The sequence below is a fragment of the Oryzias latipes genome, chromosome 17 (genome assembly GCF_053564925.1).
Source record: "Oryzias latipes strain Hd-rR chromosome 17, Olatipes_Hd-rR_3.1".
Taxonomy (NCBI): domain Eukaryota; kingdom Metazoa; phylum Chordata; class Actinopteri; order Beloniformes; family Adrianichthyidae; genus Oryzias; species Oryzias latipes.
In genome coordinates this window covers 3,280,512-3,304,984 of record NC_136253.1, presented here as the reverse complement: position 1 = coordinate 3,304,984, position 24,473 = coordinate 3,280,512, and the positions used below count along the sequence as shown (strand labels likewise).

Here is a 24,473-nt window from a genome sequence, read left to right as displayed (position 1 = left end):
AATACCTACGTACATTGAGCTGCTGCCATGTGATTGGCTAATTAGAAGTCAATGAGCAGGTAGACAGGTGTACCTAATAAAGTAGCCTGTGAGTTTATACACTGCTACATTGACGGAGATTACTTTGCTGAACTCAATCTAAAAAAGCTTACTTTAGAAGATGTACTGTATAATGAGAATCCACTCTTGGGGAAAACATACAAGCCTTTTAATAATGAATAACATTTAGCTCCATTAAATTAAAAACGCATTAATCCTCCCAACCACATTACTACTATAGCACTTAAACGTTTTTTTAAGCAAAAAGAATTGGAAATATTTATGATACTAGGCTGTACATGAATTAATTTTAAAAAAAAGTTGGATTTTTTTACATGGGAGTTAATGGGGAACTATGTCCCTTTGAATCCAGCCTCCAGTGGCAGCTTGAGGAACTGCTTTCTTGATCTTTTTCTTTTTGAGGGAACAGAAGTTAAGAGCTTGGTGCATGCAGTAGACTGACCAGCAAATGAGGAGTTCTTTGGAAACTAGTCCTTCATTGAAATTCAGATAGACCTGTTAGCTCACAGTGGGACCACACCCTTCTGTGCTCTCTGTGAATGCACACAAGCTGCTGCAGCGTGTTTGTATTAGCACAACACTCAAACATGAAAGAGGATATCCTTTAGCTCTACAGTACAAGGGAGCGGCCCGCAGGCATGTCCAGCTAGTTTGAGTTTTTGTCCATTCTGGAATCTCTTGAATGAGCGTAGACATTTTATCTGAGAGATCTCACAGCTGCAGAATCCAGCGTGCTGTCCTGAGGACAGCTGAGTCACAGGCTACAGTTACTTCAGTGGACATCATCCTACTGGGTGTAACTATAACGCTTGTGTTTAAGATTTTCCTTAACGGAAACGTCCTACAGTGTGCCAGCCTTCATAGGGTCACTTAAGTTACCTAAATCATCTTTCTTCTTCATTCTGATGCTCAATTTGAACTGCAGCAGATCGTCTTGACCACGTCTACATGTCTGATGAGTTGCTTCCATGTGATTGGCTGATTAGGAATTTGCATTAATGAACAGCTGGACAGGTGTGCCTAATAAAGCAGCCAGTTAGTGTACACATTACATTTATTGAATGTCAGAGTATGCTACTATGGAAGCGATTATGTAGCATAAATAAAAAGCAAAGTCAAAACCAGAAACATAAATCAGAACTTAAGACTCTTGCAGGGTTAATATCTTTGAGTGTGTCTGATGTAATTAAAGGCATTTCAGTAAACATATCAATTTGTTTAAAATGTTTTTAACATCCTACCTGAACATTTACATGGACAAATAGCACCCATCTTTATAGACATTAATATGCTGAGTTTATCATCAGATTGCACTTTTTTTTAGAAGTTTTTCTAAAGGTGTTTTTCAGAACTCTCATGAATCTGTGATTTAAAATGCAGTTTATAACTATAAATACTTATTTTAAAAGTCGTTATTTTGAAATAAAGGCACACATTTACATTTCTCCAATCAGAGAAATGTTATGCTCTAACCTGAAACTCTTTGAAATGATAGTTTAATGGCCTCATTTTGTATTGTGTTGGGGTATAGTTTTTAGAATGTTTCTAGCATTAGTCGACAAATGGAAACATAATATTCTTTGATTTTTGGGTGCATTTCTGGAGTAAAATAAAAGACGATAGTTTGAATGAGTCCAGAAAAGCCTGCCTAAATGACTCAGTGATGATCTAAAGTTCCTAAGGCGCTGTAAAGCATGTGTTTGGGCGGAGGATGCGACTCGGTTCGCGGTCAGGTTCCGTTTGGTGTTTTTGCTGCTGATTACTGAGGGAGCGCCCTCGCCATGACGTCACCGTGATCCACATCCACGGAGGGGTGAGGCAGCAGACCGTCGCTGAACCACCGGTATCATGGCTTCCTAAACCACCGGGAGGACACCCAGGATTTTTGTTGAATGACAGACTGATTGTCACCCTTTTCAGACCCTGACTTCGGGACAGAGGGGCTCGGCCTCCCTTTCCCTCGCACGGCCGCCCCCGGGACTCGATATCTGTTCATTTTTAGCGGTGAATTTCCATTCTTACGCGGTCGAACGAAGATGGCCGACCCGGCGGAGTGCACGATTAAAGTGATGTGCCGATTCAGGCCTCTGAACAGCTCCGAGGTCACCAGAGGCGACAGATACATTCCCAAGTTTCAAGGGGAGGACACTGTCGTTATTGCGGTGAGTTATTGGCCGTGAGGAGCTTCGGTTCCCTGTCAGTCCGAGCCCTCTGGCACAGTCAGCTGTACGCCATTTTTGATTGTCTGGTAGCCGTTAGCATCTTAGCTGGCTAGCTAATGTTAGCAGGGCTGACCTGTTCACCGCTGGCCCTAAAGCTGCTGCCAACTGCTGGTGTCACCTAATATGTAGCATGTATCTTTGAAAAAGGAATGTGTAATGGTCTATGAAATTCATCACATTTCCTTTCTGATGCCCTTTCCACCTGCTGTTCTTCCTGGGGGGGGAAAAAATCCCTATTTTGGTGGAGTTGTCCGGTCGCGGCTAAGCTGTCATCAACAAAGCCGCAAACAGAGACTGGTACAGCTTAAAGTGTCGCCCAAAAACCCGCCTGTCAGTCTGCCAACTTTGTGCTGCCATTTCATCGTGATATAGAAAGTTGTACGCGGACTGTGCATTTATTGTCGTAAAGCTATAAATTAGGAGCAGTTAATGACAGCACAAAGCGTAAGCCTGTCACTAGCTAGCGCGCTGTTGGCTGCCACTAACAGGCTGGGCCAGCTGGGCTGTGATACTTAGCCTATGATCGGGCTTAACCATGCTAAAGGCAGCTAACTGACCAGCCTGCAGGAGAACCTGTGTATTATTCAAATATTATATTATCGGGGCAATGCTTTAATTAGGAAAAGGAAGCAGCTTTATGTAAACAAGAGATTCTGTGTAAATAAAACGTGGGCTTGTTTTATCACTTAATAATGGTCAACTAATTTAAAGGAAGCTACTTTGTTTTCCACTGTGTGTTCATTAAAGAGTTACATTTTAACAGTGTATTTAGTCTTCTATGAGTAGTAAAGGGGTCTAAGAAAGTGTTGGGTGTTGACACATTTTACTCCAACAGTCCAGAATAGTCTTTAGATTTATTTATTTTTTATTATCATACAAACGACTTATAAGATTCAAGATCAACTTTGTTAATCCCTGAAGGGAAATTTAGTTATAAAACACATTCATCTTTAATTCTTTATCACACATTTTGTCATAAGAGACCTTTGCACAAACTAACCTTCTATATGTGTAGCAATTTTCACAAATCTTAGTTTGTTCTTTAGAGCTTGTAACACATCATGGGTGTGAATGCACGCCATAAAAAATGGTTAAACGTTACTTGCAGCTAACTGTCTTTCAATGCGAACTTTGAAATCTTAAAGTCAAAGAAGCTTTATAGTCAATTATTTAACAGACCAGGGATGGAAATTACATTGTTCTCTATACAACACAATACATTTTTTAAAATGTGTAAATGCAGATTGTAGTACTCCACAGAGCTTTCTATTTGCTCTGTGCCAGAGTGTAGTGTAGTCCATATTAAACATAGTGGTTTCCTGGCTAGCTCGGTCAGCTTTGAGCCTTTGGCTAAAAGCAGGCAAACTGTCCATGTCATGAAGGCGTGGCCATGCCCAGTTCTGTCATCATGCTGAAATACCACTTCACTTTGCGAGGGACACCAAATGTTTCAAGCCTGCTGTTGCATCTGCTGGGAGAAGGCCTGTTAACGGTACCCATAAGCAGCAACAGCAGTATGGGCCTTTGGGTAATCCTCTTGTTTTCTGTCTTGGTTACCAGCTGTTAGACCAATCAGAGCAGCCCGTTGCTCGGATACTGAGCAGTCTATGTGGGTGGGGAAGGTAATTATGATGATGATGTAGTTTGTTTTGCTGATGGTTTTTGCGAGCTGAAGCGACTTTACTTGGCTGATATTTTTTAACCGTTATGACAATTTGTTTGGTGTAGATTCTAAGAAGCGAGCAGGTCTCAGGACCAGCGACTTTGTCAAGACACGTCTCTAGCTTGTCTTTTGTTCAGAGCAATGTGACGCTCCTTTTTACATTTGGGATTATCCATATAGTTTGTTACCAAGAAAACCTTTGCAGAACACGTACTCAACCATGTCATTCTCCAGATAAAAGGAAGCAGAAACCTCCAGATAGGCTGGCATGAGCATTTGTATCAAGATCCATTTACCAACCCAGCTTTGCCAGTGATGTGAGTGAGAAGCAGGTGAATAATTCATTGGTCTTTACACTTCAAGATCAGATCGTTTCCAGTTGCCTTTTTTTCATCTTTCATACATTTACAAACGATGCTTGCTGAGGAATGCAGCGATCATCTTTTCTGCATTTTGCAGAGAGCCATCCATCTTCTCAACCCGTTTTTGTCCCTTTTGGGGTCATGGGCTGCCGGAGCCTTACCTGACTGAAGAGTGTGAGAGATAAAAGGAAGGAAAAGGATTAAAGAGATCAGAGTCACACTTGTAATCTGAAACACCTGCTATTCTTTTCTCTTTTTACTGCCGGCATCAGCAAGAAAATACAGAAAGAACAAAACCTGGGTGTTCATACTTTTTAAAAGAAAAATCAACATTAAATTTCTTGCGTAGTACAACAAAAAATGTGTACACTGCAAAAATAGGCCCCCTAGAAACAAGTAAAACTTTCTTCAAATCTGAAAGATTTTCTTAAATATGCAAAAAAAAAAAATCTTCCATCGAGGTAAGAAAAATAATCTTACCAAGAATTGTTATTTTACAAAAAGAATTCTTGACACTGACATACACACCGGGCATTTGAGGTATGTGCTAAACTCAAGAATGCACTAAACGCATGTTCTTGAACAGCCCGTGGTTGCGTAGGCCATGGTGTTCACACTGGACAAGCAGAGAGGTGCTTCTTCCTCTTTTTCTACTCTTCACCCGCGCATGTCTGCCACCTCCAGTTGGAGGAGGTGTGGGGCCAAAGGTCAAAGTGATGCAAATCTCGTCAATCTTGTTTCAGATTTTTTTTCTTTTCACAACTCGATAAATGAAAGACTTGATGTTATATCATTAATTTCATTCATCTCTCTTTCGTGATCAATGTTCAAATGGTTTTTACTTCTGTGGATTAAAAGGGATGTCATGCATACATCACTACCAGACCTAAGTCCCTGATTGGTCAAAGTTCGGCCTGGTTTAACTTACAGTGCGCGTTCAGTGGCCGTACATTTTCTGCATAGAGCCCGAAAATGGTCATAGAAAGTTGCATAACTATCCATGAGAAATGTGCCCTAAATGTGTGTTTACATAGACTAGCTGAGGTCAGAGTGAATGTAGCCTAAAACATGTTTTCTTAACCTAAGATTATTTTGCTATTGAAAAAATTTGTTTAGAAGTTTTTTTTATTTTTTTTTTATTTTTTAAAGGGGACTTTCTTAAGATTTAGACAATGCTCATTTTTAATGACTGTAGTGTCTATATGGTGTACTGGGGCAGTGTCTATTAAAGCCACGGAGAGGAGGGAGTATGAGTGAGCCCTGATGGACACGACAGGAATAAATCTCCTTGTAATTGCAATTTCAGCCAGTAATGTAATTAGGCAGAAGTGTAAGTAACAAAAGCAGAAGCAACGGAGGCTTTAAGCTTGCCATTGTTTGCTAGCTGAACCCGGCAGCAGTGGTGGGTTTTCTGTGCTTCTTTTCTGGACAGGATTAATTGCCTGGATGTATTGATCTGTCATAAACTCCAGATGTCTCTGTCACGTATGGATGGGACTGTGACAACAGAATATGGATAGGTGTGGAGTTGTTGGGGGGATTTTTTTAGTTTTAGTTAACTGAATAATTCCAGTAGTGGGAAACATACCGTTGTTACCTGTCTGTGACAAACATGTGGTTTAACCTTCAGTGTTCACATGTGTGACTGGCTCTACACCAGCAAGCTCTAATCAGAGACCCCTTCAAGGTGACAGCAGCTGTTTCTCCACATTCTTGGCTTGTCCAGCAATTTAACTGGAGTGGGGACTCGTGTAATACATCACAGGAGCTCCACCCTTTAGAGCGGAGAGGAAAAGAGGCAGCTGGGACTGAAAACACTCCCAAACACAGCATTCTATCTCAACTTCAGAGCTGCCTGTAACACCACTTTGATCGCCTGGCACTTTGCCATCCTAATTCCAGGTCATTGATTACTGTCACTGGAATTGTGCTTTGACGTTTTGACGACTGGTTTGTTTTAGTGTATTCTCGTATAGTTTGATAAAAGTGAGAAGGTTCAACGATAAGGGTTTGGTGAGGCGTGTTGTGTGGAGAAAGTTCCTCCTGTTGATGTCAACATTCATGCAAGCCTTTTATCTGAGGTTCATGATGGCCTAGTTCTGCTGCATCACTACAATGAGCGCTCAAAAACAACAGTGCTTTAACTTACTTAGTCTGGATCTTCAAGCAGCTATAGCATGTAACTATTAACTGGGAGTTTTATTTTGAAAAGGTTCAGGGCGCACGCTCAATGTCTGAATTGCCCCACTGCTACTAAAGCTTTCAGATGCACTGCATTGTGGTCTATATTTACCAATGGATTGAGCAGTGATGCACACTAGTGTTTCACAGAGATACATTTCTAGGGCACAGCAGTTTGGAATAGTAGATTCATACCCGGAAAATATGGCGAATGCCCCTATGTAGTGCACTAAGTATTCAATCTGCTTTTCCAGGTTTCTTTTTTATTTATTGCATTTTCTGCTTTATCTGCATTGAAACGAGGTGAACCCTCTTAATCACATAAACAGATATCATTTTTAGAGAGCTTTCCTCTGACTTGTACACAGTCTTACTGGCATAAAGCTCCATGCTTTTAGGGTTCTGCACACCCACTTGTTGGTTTTGTTCCCAGAAATCTGTGACCCTCCATGGGGTTGCTGAGGCATGTCTGCAAAAAACCCTAAATGTTGTCAGTTCCTGCTGTTCCATGCATGTGCACCTTTTTAAACCCCCAAATCAATATCGTTAATCTGAAGGGCATATTGATTGATTTATTCTTATTCCTTTAGTTTTCTGATTTATTTTGACCTAAGCCTTACTGACATTTTCATTCTTTGTTTTCCAGGGTAAACCTTACATGTTTGACAGAGTCTTTCAATCAAGCACAACACAAGAGCAAGTGTACAACGCCTGCGCCCAGAAGATTGTAAAAGGTACGTTTTATTTATTTACATGTCATTGTGGTTATGGCCCAAACTCAAGATTTCCAGTCAGACTCCGATCATCTTGTGATCTATCGTAAAAGTGGTCTTTCAATTATGATGAGACTGTTTTTAGCCAAAATCCAAAAACCTGTGTCATTTTCTAGAACATAGTTTCTGCAGAGCGGCAGGAGTTCATGAGAAATTCACCTCTGAGTTATGACTAGACTTGGTAACAGCGTCCCTACTACCCATCTGTTTACGTGCTTCGTGCTAGCTTACCACAACAATGGTGAGCGGTAGCAGTAGCTCTTAAAACCTCGGCTGCATTGATCTACAAACATTTTTACAGTTTGTATTTAGTTGAACTTTGTGTTAGTGCAAATTTCCAAAGATGTTAAGATAAAATAGTTTTTGTTAAATACAAAATCGTCCAGCTTTACTTCTATGTCACAGCTACAAGCTTTTTCAAATGACGTATTGGCTGCTCCGGATTCTCAACAATTTGAATAAAGAAACGCTCAAATACATTGTTCTTTTTTACATTTTTCCCCTACTGTTTCACAAGAACATGTTAAAAACACCAAAAAACATGATTTTCATCGGAGTGGGGCTTTAAATATTAAAAAAAATATATAAATATAGTGTTGAAATGTCCTTCTGCTGCTTTCTAGATGTTCTTGAGGGATACAATGGAACGATCTTTGCCTATGGGCAGACATCATCTGGAAAAACACACACCATGGAGGTGAGGACAACCCTGTGAAGTTGAGGGGTTTTCTGAGTTGTTGACCAAAAAAGGAAATGACATTTTTTCTGTTGTTTGTTTGCAGGGAAATCTCCATGACACAGATTCAATGGGGATCATCCCCAGAATAGTTCAAGATATCTTCAACTACATCTATTCCATGGATGAAAACCTGGAGTTTCATATCAAAGTAAGAAATCCAAAAGTGAAGTGATTTCATCAAATCCTTCAGTGTGGTTTAAAATGTAACATCAACGTCTTCAGTTTTATGAACCTGAGTTTAATACTTAATGTTTAGGATCTAAACAGTAGAGTTTAACTGATATTTTTGGTGTTGGAAATCATTGCCTCACTTGCCCTTTTTTTTAAAAACGTTTTTACCGTCTCTTAACCCAAATGCTCCTGTGTGTAAAGACCGGCTCCATTCTGCTGAGTCATGCTTCCTGTCTTTTCTTTGTAGCTCGGGCTTCACTTTTATGGCATTTCAAATACTTAAATATAGAATTCTCATTCATGAAAACACCGTGCACCCGTGGACAACATATAGTTTATGTCCTTTTGTTCTTGTTAAGATTTACATTTCAGAAAATACTTTATTTATTATGTCTTTGGTTAAAGTTATTTCCATACAACTTGTGATTCAAATGGAAAAGTAGACCTTTCATTTAAAGAAAAAAATGAATTTGTCACATTAAGAATTAAAAGCTTATTTGATTTTTTTTGTCTGGAAAAACACAGTAAGTCAATTTAAAGGGGAAATAGATGTATGAATTGTTTTTTTTATTAATATTTTTACCCATCCTTACTGATGAAAAGAGCTTAAAGCTGTTAAAGATGAGGGCTGTGTGTGATGAAAAACAGGTTATTCTATTCTTTTTTTATTTTGTAAATATATACCTTTTTCTGTTAGATAATGTGTTGTTGTTTTTCCAATCCTAGGTTTCCTATTTTGAAATTTACTTAGACAAGATCAGAGATCTTCTGGATGGTAAGTAACAGTGTTGGTATTCATTTCTCAAGAAGCTGAAAAGCATAAAGAGAAGAGAAAGAAGAAGAAGAAAAAGAAAACCTCCATCAGAAATAATGTTCATTTTTAAAGCGTTAGAGCACTGGGAGCTCATTTTTTCAAGTGTCTTAATCATAGAAAATGTCAGGACCATGTCTTAGTCCCCCTATTCAGAATTGATATGAAGCTTTTTCCTGATGTTTGTATTCACTTCTGTTTCCAGTGTCTAAGACCAATTTATCAGTGCACGAAGACAAGAACAGAGTACCCTACGTGAAGGTGAGAGCTCAGATTAGTCACAGGAATCTGCCATAACCTGCTCCAGAAGTTGACTCGTGTCCTGCTTCTGTCTTGAAAGGGCTGCACTGAAAGATTTGTCTGCAGCCCAGAGGAGGTCATGGACACCATTGATGAAGGCAAATCCAACAGACACGTCGCTGTCACGAGTACGCCGCCGCCATCATTTTCCTTTGCAACGATTGTTGTGGTTTTTAGAGGGATGCATTGAGACCAAATGTTTGTTTTTCTAATCTTCAGACATGAATGAGCACAGCTCCAGGAGTCACAGCATCTTCCTGATAAACGTCAAACAGGAGAACACTCAGACAGAACAGAAGCTCAGTGGAAAACTCTACCTGGTGGATCTTGCTGGTAGTGAAAAGGTAAAGTGACAATCCCTGTATGTCTAGAAGAATCATTCATTTATTCCTCTCCAGCTGGGGTTTTGTCACTTATTGCTGCAAGGCAGTGGCAGGTCCTTGGTCCATGTTGACCTTGGGTTGACCTTTGTCCCTTCTAGGTCAGTAAAACGGGTGCTGAGGGAGCCGTTCTGGATGAGGCAAAGAACATCAACAAGTCCCTGTCCTCCCTGGGAAACGTCATCTCGGCGCTTGCTGAAGGAACGGTTCGTAGTTTCTCTTAAGTTCTGTGGAATTCTGATTTTTTTATGGGGTGCTTGCTAGCTCTGCTTATTCTCCTTTTCTATGTTTGGGGAATTCTTCTGGAAAACTAAAGTATTTCTCCAACACTGAAGGAAAGCACAGTCATTTAAAACATATGTTCAGACGTTTTTCTACCATTTTTTTCTACATGGGAAGGAACTCCACCACGTCTCTGCTAAATAAGATCCTTTTCTTTTGCTTTAGGCTAATCATAAAAACCAGAAAAGGGAAAGACATGTTTTTTTATTATTAAGAGTTGCTAGCTATTATAGTTTTCATATTTCTTTGAGATGTACAAGGATGACCATTTTCCTTGTAGATCAATATAAGACATATATAATAAGAATAATGACAAAATAGCTGCATAATAAGAGGTGCAGAGGGTACTAACGTTTAAAGAAAGTTGAATTTCTTGTTTTGAATTGTTAAAACGGCCTAAATGTCAAACTTAAGCTCCTACAGACTCAAATGAGCCCTAATCTGTTTTTTGGCTGGGTTATCTACCTTATCACCACAATAAGCATTGTCCTGCTGCTTTATGCCGGGATTGCACCCACACTCAACAAAAGCCACTGTGTTTAATGACCCACTGCTGTTAATACAGCAAACAGAAGAGAAGTCTGTTCTTTCCTCACTTTCACAGCCTTGAGCTCGGTGTGCATGATGAAAATCAACACCCCCCCTAAGTTATCTCAGAGTGACGCTTTCATTTTCAGTCGTCTACGGGGCCTTTGTGCTGCAAAAATAACTTTGCTTGGAGAGATTCTGTGCTCAGACTTTTCATGCTGATTTCACTTTGATCAAGTGTTTGTTTGTTCGATGGCTCATCCGCTCCGTAAACAACCGGCGGCAGACAGACGGCTGCTCGTGTATTCATGGTGGTTCCAAACAGATGAGTGGTTATCCACCACTGAAGCCATGGCTCAGAGGGAGGGGTGGCAGCCTGCTGCTGATCATATATCGTTCCATCAGTTTTCCTGAAGAACTGAGTGGATCTTAGTTGGTATTTCCCATTAACCCTTTAAAGACCCACTCCAATGAAAATCATGTTTTTGGGCTCCTTAACATCTACCTGTAGTGTTTTTCTGATGATGGAGGATGTATATATAAAGGAAATTCAAATTCAAATTGCATTCCTGAATATTTCTTTATTCAAATTATGTTGAATCAGGAGCAGACAGAAAAATGCAGTGGGAAACAGTTTGTTGTTATGTATAAATCACAATCGGCGGCCCACAAGCTCCCTGCTCCGCTCCGTTCAGATGCATCCACTTGCAAACCAACAGATCCATTAATATCTTTGTTTTCCTCGTCCGACGTGGTATCTGGCGCAGAACTGTACGGCTGGATAGTTCTGATAGTAGTTTGCCATTTTTGTTGCACCGGTAAAGTTAGGTTGATGTTGGGAGAGGCTGTAAGCTAGCGGGAGAGAGTGTAAAGGTAGGGTTGATGGGAAATGAGCAGAAGCTTACTTTCGCGTCAACGGTCTCCGCAGTCTCTGAGACGAATTTCTAATGAGCTACTGCTGCTCTGCAGAAATAATTTTCTAGAAAACGACACGCCCCCCCCCCCCCCCCCCCCCCCCCATTTTGGCTAAAAACGGCATCATTATGATGTTATATATGTTTATATATAACATCATATAAATCATCATGTAACCGCGGCTTATGGTGTCGACTCGCAACGTGGCGGGGGCGTGGCATCACGATGGTGTCTCTCCATCGGGATGTCACTCACCCATCACGATGGACGATGGTATCGTCCATCGGCACAACCCTAATCAGAAACACTGCAAAAAACAATCTAATTGTCTCTCCATCCCTCACACCACCACTGTGACTAGTGTAAAGTGTTGCTTTCCTCACTTTTTGGAGTCTGTTGGAATTACGCCAATAGCTCTAATGATCAAAGACTTGCAGCACTTCAAAGACGGTTTGTTATTTTCTGTTGCCAGTGTTAAAGGGTTAAGAAATTCACCACTTTTCTTTATTCAACATACTTCTTTAGGCCTACATCCCTTACCGAGACAGTAAGATGACCCGAATCCTTCAGGACTCGCTGGGTGGTAACTGTCGAACCACCATCGTCATCTGCTGCTCCCCTTCCTCCTACAACGAAGCAGAAACCAAATCCACGCTGATGTTCGGACAAAGGTCAGTAGCAGAAAACCTCGCTATGAATGAGCTGGATGGGAAAGGCAAAGACCAACAAGTTAAAGGTTTTCTGTTAAGGGATGAAAAGATGATGATATTAAAAGAACTTTTCCTTCTCCCACCCAGAGCAAAGACCATCAAGAACACGGTGACTGTGAACATTGAGCTGACAGCAGAGCAGTGGAAGCAGAAGTATGAGCGGGAGAAGGAGAAGAATAAGACGCTGAGAAACACCGTCACCTGGTTGGAGAATGAGCTCAACCGCTGGAGGAACGGTCCGTCCATCTACTGATCTCCATGAACGCCGTGATTACATCCACTCAAGTCATGGAAAATACGCTTCTGTCCACAGGTGAGAGTGTTCCCGTGGAGGAGCAGTTTGACAAAGAGAAGGCCAACGCCGAGGTGTTGGCGCTGGACAACATACTCAACGACAAGTCGGCCTCGACACCCAACGTGCCCGGCGTCCGCCTGACGGATGTGGAGAAGGAAAAGTGCGAGGTGGAACTGGCAAAGCTCTACAAGCAGCTGGATGATAAGGTGAGGAAGAGCTCAAAATGAGGCTTCTTCACTTCTTCACAGGTGTGGCTCAGAATCCTGCAGATCTTCAAATCTCTGTCGGCAGATGCAGAGATTATCTTCTAGATTTCTATCAGTAAAGGTTAATCCGAAAATGTCTCCCTCTGTTCAGGCCTGGTAAACAGACAGGGAAGGTTAAAGCTGAAGTCATGTTTTTATTAATCATATTTGTGAAATTAGTTGATTTAAAAACAATTTTTGACTATCCATTTTGACTACTGTGGCCATCGTCTAACAACTGCTCTTTGCTAATTCAGCTTTGCGGCTCTTCTTGCTTTCAAAGGATGAAGAAATCAACCAGCAGAGCCAGCTGGCTGAGAAGCTGAAGCAGCAGATGCTGGATCAGGAGGAGGTGGGTACTGCAGGTCTAACAGGTGGGAGGAGGCGCAGGTGCAGAGGGAGGTCATGGTGTTTGCTGCTCCACAGCTGGGAGGACAGATGTTCTGGGGGTTCTACCGTTTTACATACAGTGGTGTGACTGTTTGAAGTGAGCTTCAGTTGGAGGTTTCACTGCAAAATACTGAAGTCATTTCATTTTGTTTCAGAGTTAAAAAAAATCAATACTGAATTAATTGAATTTGCATTAAAAACACAATTGTTTGGGTTATGACAACCCCTTACGTAACCAGGGATTTAAACTGAAAAAGACTTAAGTTTAACGAATAAAACTAAGATTTCTGTTAAATGAAAACCAACTGAAAATATGTTTCCCCTTAAAATATGCAAATTATTTAAAAAACCGTGGATACATAATGAATCAATGTCGTTTTTCAAGTAAAGATTATAGCAATATCATTTGTCATCTTTTTTGGTGATTTTATCTTCAAGCAAGCTGCACATTTGCACCACAAATAACCCAGTGTGAAGTAAAACATGCTGAAATAATGCTTTTATGCAAGACTCCACTCAGTAGAATCAAAATATATTAATGCCTTTAGTGTTGATATATAAAATCTAGACAATTCATCCTATAAAAGAGAGACAAATGGATAAAAAGAATTTACATCACAGAATTTTTTTGAGGGACTAGTTTAGAGTTATTGGAATTAAGGCACGTCTGTTTGAGATGAAGATCTCTGCAAACACTACAAAAATCTGCCAAAAACGCCTTAAAGATTTTCCCCATAGTTGTGCATTCCAAAAACACAGCCTGTAGAAACCAGGTAGAGTCAACAAACTGATGATACTGCATCACTGCAGCCTTAGTTTTGTCCAACATCAAGAAAACAACAACTAAAGAAGTTCACTTCAGTTCAGACTTTGTTGGCATGGTGCCAGAAGGTTAAAGTCCCGTTACAGACATCTACCGTATCTGTTACGACCATAGGGCGCACCAGATTATAGGGCACGGTCTAAGTTACAGGGATTTTTCAGTCTGACACATACAAAAGGCGCACCGGGTGTTAAGGCACGGGCACGTTAACGCCCCGTTCAGACCCTCAGAACCTCCAGAGTGGGTTAATAAAAGAACGGGTCTCTGTTCTTTCAGAGAAAACCTTTTTTTTTTTTAAATGCTGTTCTCCCTAACTGGGCAGCACAAACTGAATGCACATCACAGACTCACTTGTGCTCAGCGCCTGACCCCCCTCCTTGTTGTTCATGCGGGTGCGTCTGTTTCCCTCCTTCCTACACGCACTAGCAAAGACACGGCTTAAGCACACACACAAACACTCAGTGTGTGTTTAAAAATGCAGCAGGAGCAAATAAGAGTTTTTTTTATTTTCAAAACGGCATCAAAAATCCATCATCAACCTGTGTAGCTGCAGTTTGAACAGGACTTCAGCCATTTTGTTAACAATGTGGTGGGGACCCGAGACTTAGCCCCGCCCATGGCCACTAAGACTTATGGGAAGTGTTGATTCCCACACCATGAGTTAGGGAGCTGTGAAGAGAAGTAACCCTCGTGTTGTTACAGTTTGGTCAAAGCAAACAGGTTGTTGTTCTGCACACAGGTGTTGGTGAACTGTTCCTCTGCTCATCCACACCTCGGTGAACCTGTTAAGATTTGGGACATAGGCGGAGGACTGGCAGCTCACTATTTCAACCAGTTCTATAACAGTTTCAGTCTCATTAGCTGCATTAAGAGTTATGCTGCAATTGGCTCATACTGTTCTCCCCCTTCCTCATGCTGCCTTTATCTACGCTCCCCAACTACACATCAGCCTCATAGGGGCCCCCTTCTGTTTGGAAAAAAATAAAGACTTTGAAGTGGGCCTTATAGTGGTGAAAATACAGTAATCATTACATCTACATTGCAGCTCTTGGCCTCCTCCCGACGTGATCACGAGAACCTCCAGGCCGAGCTGAATCGCCTGCAGGCAGAGAACGAGGCCTCAAAGGAGGAGGTGAAGGAGGTGTTGCAGGCTCTGGAGGAGCTGGCTGTCAACTACGACCAGAAGAGCCAGGAGGTGGAGGATAAGACCAAGGAGTTTGAGACCATCAGTGAGGAGCTCAGCCAGAAGTCGGTGAGTCGGGACCAACATCTCCACAAAAGAGTCTTCCTCTGAGTTTGAACCTCCCACCATAGATTCTATGAAAGAAAACCTCCCACCTGCCGAGCTTTGTTCAGACTCTTTAGTGATGGATGAGGCTTTTAACAAACTAGTTTGGTTTGTTTGTTTTGTCTTTCAATCTGGCGTGGACGCATTCATTGTTTAGTTTTGTCTGTTTTGGCGCCTGCTCTCCTTCCTGCTGTACCCGGTCCTCTCTAGAAATATTTCTGCTGGAACGCATCTGTGAAACCAAGCAGAACTCAAACGGTCAACCGCAGCCCTGACCAACTATTGGAAGCTATGGGTGCGTGTCTGTGTTAAAGTCATTTGAGGTCATGTTGGATAACACACCTGTAACGTGACAAACGCCCAGCTGGTGCGTTTGTTTGTTTTAAATCACCAAACTCTTGGTTTCAGCCACAGACATCTTCAAGTGTGACGATAGAAATCGTCCTAGAAGTTAGAGAATGTGGAGGTTTACAAAGTTTAACTTCGAAGAGTCATGTGAGCCTGGACTGATCCCTCCCCCTCACGTTAGAAGCAGGAAGTACCCACTGGTTCCAAGAAGCCAAAATCCCAGAGGATTCTATAGAGAAATAAACAGCTGTTACTCATTCTGTGTGTCAGAACAACCATTCTTGCTCTTTTACGTTTAAAAAAACAATTTTCTTGATTTTCACGATATTTCTTTATTGCATGTTATTCAACTATTAAACTGGCCAATCAGATGCCTCAATAGAAGCGTGGGGGGGCCCAGCTGGCCCCCATGTCCAACGCTTGACAGATTCTCCCAAACCCTTGGATTTCCAACAAGCTCACTCCTGATTGGTGACAGTAGTTGCCATAGAAGCATTGATTGAGACCAAGTGGGACCAATCGCTGCTTACCAACCTCATCTGGCCCCCGATGGTGGCGTTCACTTCACAGAAAACGGAGCCAGAAGTAAGCCGTTTTCTCTGGGTGATGTAATGCTCGCTCATTTCAGTTCTTCTACAGTTTTATCATTAAAAACACTCAATACTGGGGAAGATTACAGCTCTGTCTGTCACTCACTCTGCTGCTTGTGTATTGTATCGTCTGGGAATTATTATTATTTTTCGCTGTCGCTGTTCCAAAATCCAGCTGTCAGGGATCCCGTTTTCTGGGTGGCTAACGACATCTTCCTCTCCTCACAGTCCATCCTGTCATCTCTGGATTCTGAGCTCCAGAAGCTCAAAGAAATGTCCAACCACCAGAAGAAAAGGGTGACAGAAATGATGTCCTCCCTGCTCAAAGACTTGGCAGAGATCGGCATTGCAGTAGGCAGCAATGACATTAAGGTGCATTTTCCCCTCCTTCTATTCAAACTTCTCCTTTTTCATTCCTTCTTTCCGACTTTAATAACATTTCTCCTCTTTTCTTTCAGCAACATGAGGGAGGCAGCGGCCTGATAGACGAGGAGTTCACCGTGGCCCGTCTGTACATCAGCAAGATGAAGTCGGAGGTGAAGACGATGGCGAAACGCTGCAAACAGCTGGAAAGCATCCAGTCAGAAAGCAACAAGAAGATGGATGAGAATGAGAAAGAGCTGGCTGCCTGTCAGCTGCGCATCTCCCAGGTAACTCCAGTGTGACAACAGAAACCTTTTTGTTCTGCCACCCTCAAACTCATCAAAGACGGTACGAAGCACGAAACGTTTCCTGTTTTTCAACACAGCATGAGGCTAAGATCAAGTCCCTGACGGAGTACCTGCAGAACGTGGAGCAGAAGAAGAGGCAGCTGGAGGAGAACGTAGACTCTCTGAATGAGGAGCTTGTGAAGCTCAGTGCTCAGGGTAAGAAGCTGCTCCAGACGGATGCAGCTCACTTCTGTGGGATATTTAAATGAAACAAAAATGGCAATTAATGTTTTCAAAAAATATCTACTTCATTATTTCTTCCTTAACTTTCACTGAAAAGTGAGTCCATAAGGGGGTGCATATTTTGCTTATTATTCAATTTATAATTACCCACTTTTTTTACATTTGATGATTATGTAAGTCACTAATGACAATCCTGTTTCCGTGCAGAGAAAGTTCACGCTATGGAGAAGGAAAATGAGATCCAGACGGCCAATGAGGTTAAGGTACGCTCATGTCCAAGTTTAGATCACAAACCTGCAGCTTTCTGTCCTTCACTGAATATTTCTGCTTAGTTTACCCTCACTAAACTCCAGTTTTTATTGCAAATATTTGACTTAATATTTCCTGAATGAAAATGTGTTCAGGAAGCCGTGGAGAAGCAGATCTACTCCCACCGTGAAGCTCACCAGAAGCAGATCAGCAGCCTGAGAGATGAGCTGGACAACAAAGAGAAACTGATCACTGAGCTGCAGGAGTAAGAGCTGAGAATCTGCTGCTACGCCTGATTTCAAATTATCGTTACATTTATGTACAAAGCAGCTCAAATCTTAGAAGAGTTGGAAGTTTTAGCCAGCATTAGTTTAACTACAGCACAGAGAACATATGATCTGGATCTAAATACGTTAGACTACTTTGTTATTGACTGCATCTGTTTGCTCAAGCTTGAACCAGAAGATCATGCTGGAGCAGGAGAGGCTCAGGGTGGAGCACGAGAAACTCAAATCCACAGACCAGGAGAAGAGTCGCAAGCTGCACGAGCTCACGTATGTTTCAGGCATGAACACGTGTGCTGGCCTGCATTCTGATTACTGCTGCTTATGACCGCCGTTTGTGTTGCTCAGGGTGATGCAGGACAGGAGGGAGCAGGCCAGACAGGACCTGAAGGGTCTGGAAGAGACTGTGGTGAGTTCATCAAAGGAGGCTCAAACACCGTTCTGAATCCCTTTGGAATAATTGCCATAAGAACCTTGTCTTCTTTAAAATACAATTGTGTATTTTTAGACAGACCAAGTGGACCGCAGAATCCATTTCTGAGGTTTTTCTGTTACACTGATGTCACCATGGGTTCTCATTGGTTAAAGACCCACTGATCATCTTTGGATCAAGTATCAAAGCGGCTCCCAGTGGTCTTTTGATTAGGATTTGTGCAATTTTTAGCCAAATTAAAAAAAAAACCTGTGACTGTGATTTTCTAGGACATAGTTTCTGCAGCACGGCAGGACTGCATTAGTAGCCCCGCCCCTCCTTCCCGTCATCCATAACTCAGAGCTCTCTCTTCACTCTGACATGACAGTGCAGGACATGTAGAACAGGGAATTATGCACCAAAGTCACTTTATTCCACTTCAGTTGACAACTTCTGATATATCTTCAGTCTAAAATACTATGTTTATGTAGAAATAACTGAATAAAACTACACAATAAGAGTAGAGAAATGGCTTTGTTGTGTGAATTCATATTTTTTTGTAGTAATACATAATTAGAACAAATAAGGCGTTTGACCTAATATGTAGATAGAAACCTTTATTTCACCAGGCAAAACATTAAGAACAATTTTTGTGTCCTCTAACATGAGAGAATTGCCACATAAACATATTCAAAACACCGAATGGACTATTTTTTTTATCATTGTGGGTCTTTAACTTGCACAAATAATGTTGCCTTATCATTGAAAATGGCACTTTTTGCTCACATTTCAGGCCAAGGAGCTGCAGACTTTACACAACCTGAGGAAACTCTTTGTTCAGGACCTGGCAACCAGAGTCAAGAAGGTGAAGCCCCTTTTCATTTGTATTTGTGAGACTATAAAAAGCGGATTGTAGGATTTTCAGAAGGATTAATGTGTGGCTGAACTCTTCTGCTGCAGAGTGCTGAGATGGACTCAGACGACACGGGTGGCAGTGCAGCCCAGAAACAGAAAATCTCCTTTCTTGAGAACAATCTTGAGCAGCTCACCAAAGTTCACAAACAGGTTAGACATTCTTTTGCAATACTAGTTCCTCCCATTTCCTGCTGATTAGCTGATGTTTCATTCTCCTGCAAATGCGTGTTGGACATGGGTGCTGTGGTTTTCCCCCCACAGCTGGTTCGTGATAATGCAGACCTTCGCTGTGAGCTTCCTAAACTGGAAAAGCGCCTTCGTGCTACGGCTGAGCGGGTCAAGGCCCTGGAATCTGCACTGAAGGAGGCCAAGGAGAACGCCGCCCGCGACCGCAAGCGCTACCAGCAGGAGGTGGACCGCATCAAGGAGGCTGTCAGGGCCAAGAACATGGCCAGGAGGGGGCATTCGGCTCAGATTGGTTAGTAAAGACGGAGAAGCACATTGGATGACGTGAGGGATAAAGCCCGTTAGTTTTTGATAATGGACACCTCGTTGGGCATTATCCCATTTATGCCATGGTCACTTACAAAATAAATAAGTATTAAATAAAGTATTAGTACTTTAATCTTGTTATTTTTAACATTTAAATTGTTTTCATAAGAAGTAAACTAACTGGTACATGGAGTTGTGAATTGTCATGGTAAAGGTTTTGTATCTGATGCTTCACTCCTCAAGTTCATTTCTGATAATGGAGACTTCCTAAGGCATCAGCGCTTCATTATTGTAAACCCTGCAGCCAATCAGAACCGTGTTTACCCAGACAATGATAGAAAAAGGCCTGTTTTTTCCCATAAATGCAGTCTAAACCTTTCTGTGACTAAAAAGCCTCCCCCCCTTCTCTTTTTGTCTTTAGCTAAGCCCATCCGGCCCGGCCAGCAGCCTGTAGCGTCTCCCACCCACCCCAACCTCAACCGCAGCGGAGGAGGCTTCTACCAGAACAGTCAGACGGTGTCTATCAGAGGAGGAGGCAGCAAGCCTGACAAGAAGTGAGCTCAAACGCTGTTTTTCAACAAATACTTGCTGTATTATAAGGCGCTCCGTCAATGAATGGGTATTTTTAAACTTCTGTCATGTATGATGGGCACTAGGCGAGACTAAAGAGTCTGAGATAAGTCAGTCAGTCTTTACTCACTGTGTTCACCGTACCGGTAACTCTAGAACTTGTAACACGCTGCACATCAGCCACGTTAGCATATTTACAATATCTGTAACTCCCAGCCTTAAAGGCAACCTGTAAAAAAACACAACAGACTAATACTGCTAAAACACACGTTACTGTGACTACGCTAACTCCCAACCTTGCTGGTAACACACACACAAAGACACACAATCCCAAACCGCTACAATTCAAGGGTGTCCAAATCCAGGCCTGGAGGGCCGGCCTCCTGCTGGTTTTCCAGAAACCCTGCCTCATCTGCTGCTGATTACCTGGATCAGGTGTGTTTAGCCAATAAGGAGCTTCAATGGCAGGTTGGTTGGAAAGCATTTAGGACACTGGCCCTTGAGGCCTGGAATTGGACATCCCCTGCTACATGTTAGCCACATTAGCGTGGCTAACATGTAGCATCAGTGAGCACAACACGGGTTCATTCATATATGAGGCGCACTGTTGATTTTTGGAAAACAAACAGAAAAAGGCTTCTACCGTAAGGGAGCATTCTAGTGTAGAAGATGCAGTATTATGTTCTGGGGGGGCAGCCGTTGTGTTTGCCTCGGTCTGGGACGGGTTTGATCCTCCTGGCAAGTTTAGCTTCTGTTGAGTTAGCGGAGTGACTCCAAAGGCTGTTGGCTTTACTCAAGCCAGCTAGTCTGAGTGACAGCAGATGAGGAGATGTTTGACTCTTTCTGTCTTTGTCTGCAGCTGAGGAGCAGCGGGACAAAAGAACCCCTCCACCACCACAGAAGCCAACACCCCCCGCCCCGCCCTCCCTGTTCGGCTGCCCGCCCAGGCGACCTGTCATTCCATTTAACAGGCTCCGCGTCGCAGCTTTGGAGCCATGAAGGAGATTCTGGATTATAAATAAATGTGTATAAATATTCCCAACCTGTACAGCTCCAGCCTCCACACTCCCTCACCCTCCACCTCTTCTCATCATGAAGTCTTTTTCTCATATGGAATATAATAATAACAATAATATTAATTACAAAAGGCTATTTTAATTTACAAAGAATATTCTTCTCCTCCTTCTTGACTGAACCAAACGCAGTCTTGAGCGCAGCCCTCGGCGAGTGAAACCATGTAACGGTTTCAGCTTTTGTTTGTTTGTTTGTTTGCACAGCCCGTCGTCATCGGTCATCTTTGTGCGAGTAGTTCTGCTCTGTGCCAAGCTGAATGTAATCATAACCAGATCTGAAGAAAATGTACGCAGAGAAAGAGACCAAAAACCCTGGAGATGCTGCCAAAGGCGGCTAAACTCTGTAGGCTTACCTCTGTACATGTCATGGTCTTGGTTGTCAACCACACTTTTCTCTGGATAGATTTTACATGCTTCTTAAAGAAAAAAAAATGCAAAAAAAGATAGTTTTGATTTGACTAGATGGCATTGAGCACTACTGTTGTTTCTGGTGTTGTACAGATGTAAGATCGGCTTTGCTCCTCTGCTGGAATAGCTGGAAAGAAACGGCGGCGGAGCGGCTGAAGGAGTGCGAGGGTCTACTGTAGATGTATTTATCTAAATACCTGTGGAGGCCAATTGTTTAAGTTAAATTAAGAGATCTACTCGTTGGTGTCAGGAAGAAGTGAAGATTGTAGGAGGAAGAAAGAGAACAGAATGATCCGGTAACACTTCCACCTTTTAGCTCCGATGCTACATAGACTGTTTTACTGATATCAGTGGGTGAAGGATGCTATTTATTTTTCTCTGCACATGGGAGCACTAAAACCACAGGCGTTTAGACTGTGATGGGGCACACACACACACACACACACGCACACGCACACTCATCCTGTCACTCACTCTGTCCTGGACCTGACATGAATTCTGTAAGGGGGGGCCTCGCTTCTCATTCGTCTCCTCCACACCGTCTTGTTGAGTTTGGTAGATTTGTAATGCTGGGTTTTCTGTTCTGTATATTTTGGGTTTTTTTTGGGTGGGGGTGTGGAGTCGGACCCTCGCTGCTGACCTGACAGTCAGAGAGCAGGGTCTAAAATTGCACAGTCATTTTCTGTCATGGAGGTGGGGGGTGCGGGATTTCCTGTTTTTTTGTCTATTACCACCACATCCATTTTTGTTGCCCTGTGAAGCCCCCGGTGCATTGGAAGAACTGTTGTTGTGATTGTACCCCCAGCATGAGAACACTAACATCCTGTGCTAGTGCAATAATACTGTAAAAGACACTGGAAGTCAGTGGAGCGGCAGGTGTGATCGGGCTGTGTGCCACACCTCTGTTTGTTTGTGTCACGCTGGATTTTCTCATGAAAGCCTTCTGGTTTATTCTGAAGAGCTGAAAGACGATGCAGAAGCGTCTAGTAGAGAAAAAACGACCACCTGGGTGGACGGTCCAGCTTAAAGATGCAGCGTTGGCAAAAGAACGAGGAGGAGGTTTTCGACTGTTGTGCCCAGATCCAGCATGGAGAAGGAAAGAGGATGTCAGACTCTAGGCTGTCATCGCACACAACCAAACGTGGGTTTGTTGGCTCCATGTCTTCACTATGTCTGCACTCCAGAAAATAAAACCCTCCAAATATGGCTGCTTGTGATTAGAGGTCACCAGAGTTTCTAGAGCCGTGTGGAGCCAAACGGTGATCAGCGGCTCCACCTTGGCGTCGGTGACGGCAGCGTTTGGCGTCTATCTAGGCTTCTGTATGTGTAACTAGATTAGCTGAGACTTTGCAGCGTGGACCTCAACATGTTGATGCTTTGACCTTCCACCAAAACTGGATGTGAAATGTGGAGGAGGAGATGACAAAAACAAAGATTACTTTTGGTGTTTACCTGAATAAAATGTTGTGTTAATTCTAAATTAAAAACAAAAGTGTAGCCACTTTTTTTATTACTGTGTAATAGTTGGTCGATTTTTAACGGGGGTTCTGTCGGTGGACAAAGGGACTGGATCATTCCTGGAGAACTGGGGCACAAGTAGCAGGGCTCTGACGGAGGCGGGAGCTTCATGAGATCAGTTCTGGATTGACTGCTTGATGTACATGTATGTGTGATTAAATATGAGGAAACTCTGGTGTGTGTGTGTGTGTGTGTGTGCGTGCGCTCATTTGAGTCTCACCACGTCTGTGCTTCACCGCCGCTCCGTCAGGTAAACCATCAACGGTTGGTCAGAAAATGAAAATGACAGAAACAGCTGGAGGATCATGAAGACGATGAGACTGAACTTGTTTTCCCAGAATGCACTGAGACAGTCCTATCAATTCATGCTCAGTTCAAATTTCACACAGGAAAGCAGGCTGACTGCCTTGCTCAGAGGCAAACCATCAACCTCAGACTTTTGCCTGTATGAAACCCATTTTTTATAGTTGGTCATCTGATATCCATGTGCATCCTTTTAGCTAGCGGTATCAACGATTCGTTTAATTTGTGTTTGCCGATACGATTCAGTGGAGTTTGGTTCATTTTGAACGATCCGATTCGCTGACCTAGAATGGATCCACCACATCTTTAGCCAAAAATTCAACCAGTGTGACTCAGAGAGGAATACCTGATGCTGGACAGTGCAGGTGAGGTTGAATCAAGTCTGAAATAAGTAAATGAACAAACAAACTAGAATGAATGTCAAATCCATTCACATGTTAGTTTCCTAAAGTTCAGCCCACTGTTGTTTTTCTACATCCAAATAATTCAAAGGGAACATGATCAGAACATTCTAGACACTGGATGGTCACATGACTTTATTCAAAGTCTTTCCCCACATTGGACTGGAATGATGGACAGATTCGTGTTTGATGACATCACATGTGTTGTCATTTTCACGTTATAGTAAAATAAATCTACCACGTCTCAATCCAAATGGTATTTTCCAATATTGATATAACTATTACATGTTGAATCAATTTTATAATGATCTAGGTTGATTTGATTTAATTAACAAATGACCTCAAACAGATCAATCTGATTGGCTTGTGGGAACATAAATTGATTAAGTTGATTCATTGTTACACCCCTACTTAAAACTATTGTGCTATTTTTATTTCTTGTATTGATTTTAATGGATTTAAAATGTCAGAGATGCATTTTCACTTTAATTCCCAGGGCTGCACGGTGGGGTAGTGTAGTGGTTAGCACTCTCAACTCACAGTGAGAATTCCTGGTTCAAATCCCTGCTGGGTACTTTCTGTGTAGAGTTTGCATGTTTTCATGCATGTGTGGGTTTTCTCAGTACACTCTGGTCTCCTCCCACAGACCAAAAACATGCTTCATAGGTGAATGGTGACTGTAAAATGTCCCTAGGTGTGAATGTGAGTTTGTGGCCCTGCAACGCGTTGACCAACTGGGATAGGCTCAAGCAACCATTTGACCCTGAAAGGGATTTAGTGAGTTAAGAAGATGGAATGATGGATGAACTTCTGACCGATGGATTATATATTTGAAATGAAATAAATCTTTGTGAGCTTTCTCAGTTCCATCAATAGCAG

General features: G+C 42.3%; 1 protein-coding gene across 1 annotated transcript; it reads left to right on the top strand.

The window, feature by feature from the left end:
- Window positions 1-1,775: 1,775 nt before the first annotated feature.
- LOC101155960 (kinesin-1 heavy chain) lies at window positions 1,776-22,864 on the top strand. Its single transcript, XM_011485975.4, has 26 exons — window positions 1,776-2,222; window positions 7,135-7,222; window positions 7,885-7,958; window positions 8,044-8,148; window positions 8,898-8,946; window positions 9,188-9,243; window positions 9,323-9,410; window positions 9,502-9,626; window positions 9,764-9,868; window positions 11,913-12,058; window positions 12,185-12,333; window positions 12,411-12,598; window positions 12,921-12,989; window positions 14,896-15,102; window positions 16,305-16,448; window positions 16,535-16,726; window positions 16,825-16,942; window positions 17,177-17,232; window positions 17,374-17,483; window positions 17,671-17,772; window positions 17,851-17,911; window positions 18,708-18,779; window positions 18,875-18,979; window positions 19,091-19,307; window positions 19,743-19,875; window positions 20,751-22,864. The coding sequence occupies exons 1-26, from the start codon at window positions 2,097-2,099 to the stop codon at window positions 20,752-20,754; spliced, it is 2,889 nt and encodes a 962-aa protein (XP_011484277.1). The 5' UTR covers window positions 1,776-2,096; the 3' UTR covers window positions 20,755-22,864.
- The last annotated feature ends 1,609 nt before the right edge of the window (window positions 22,865-24,473 follow it).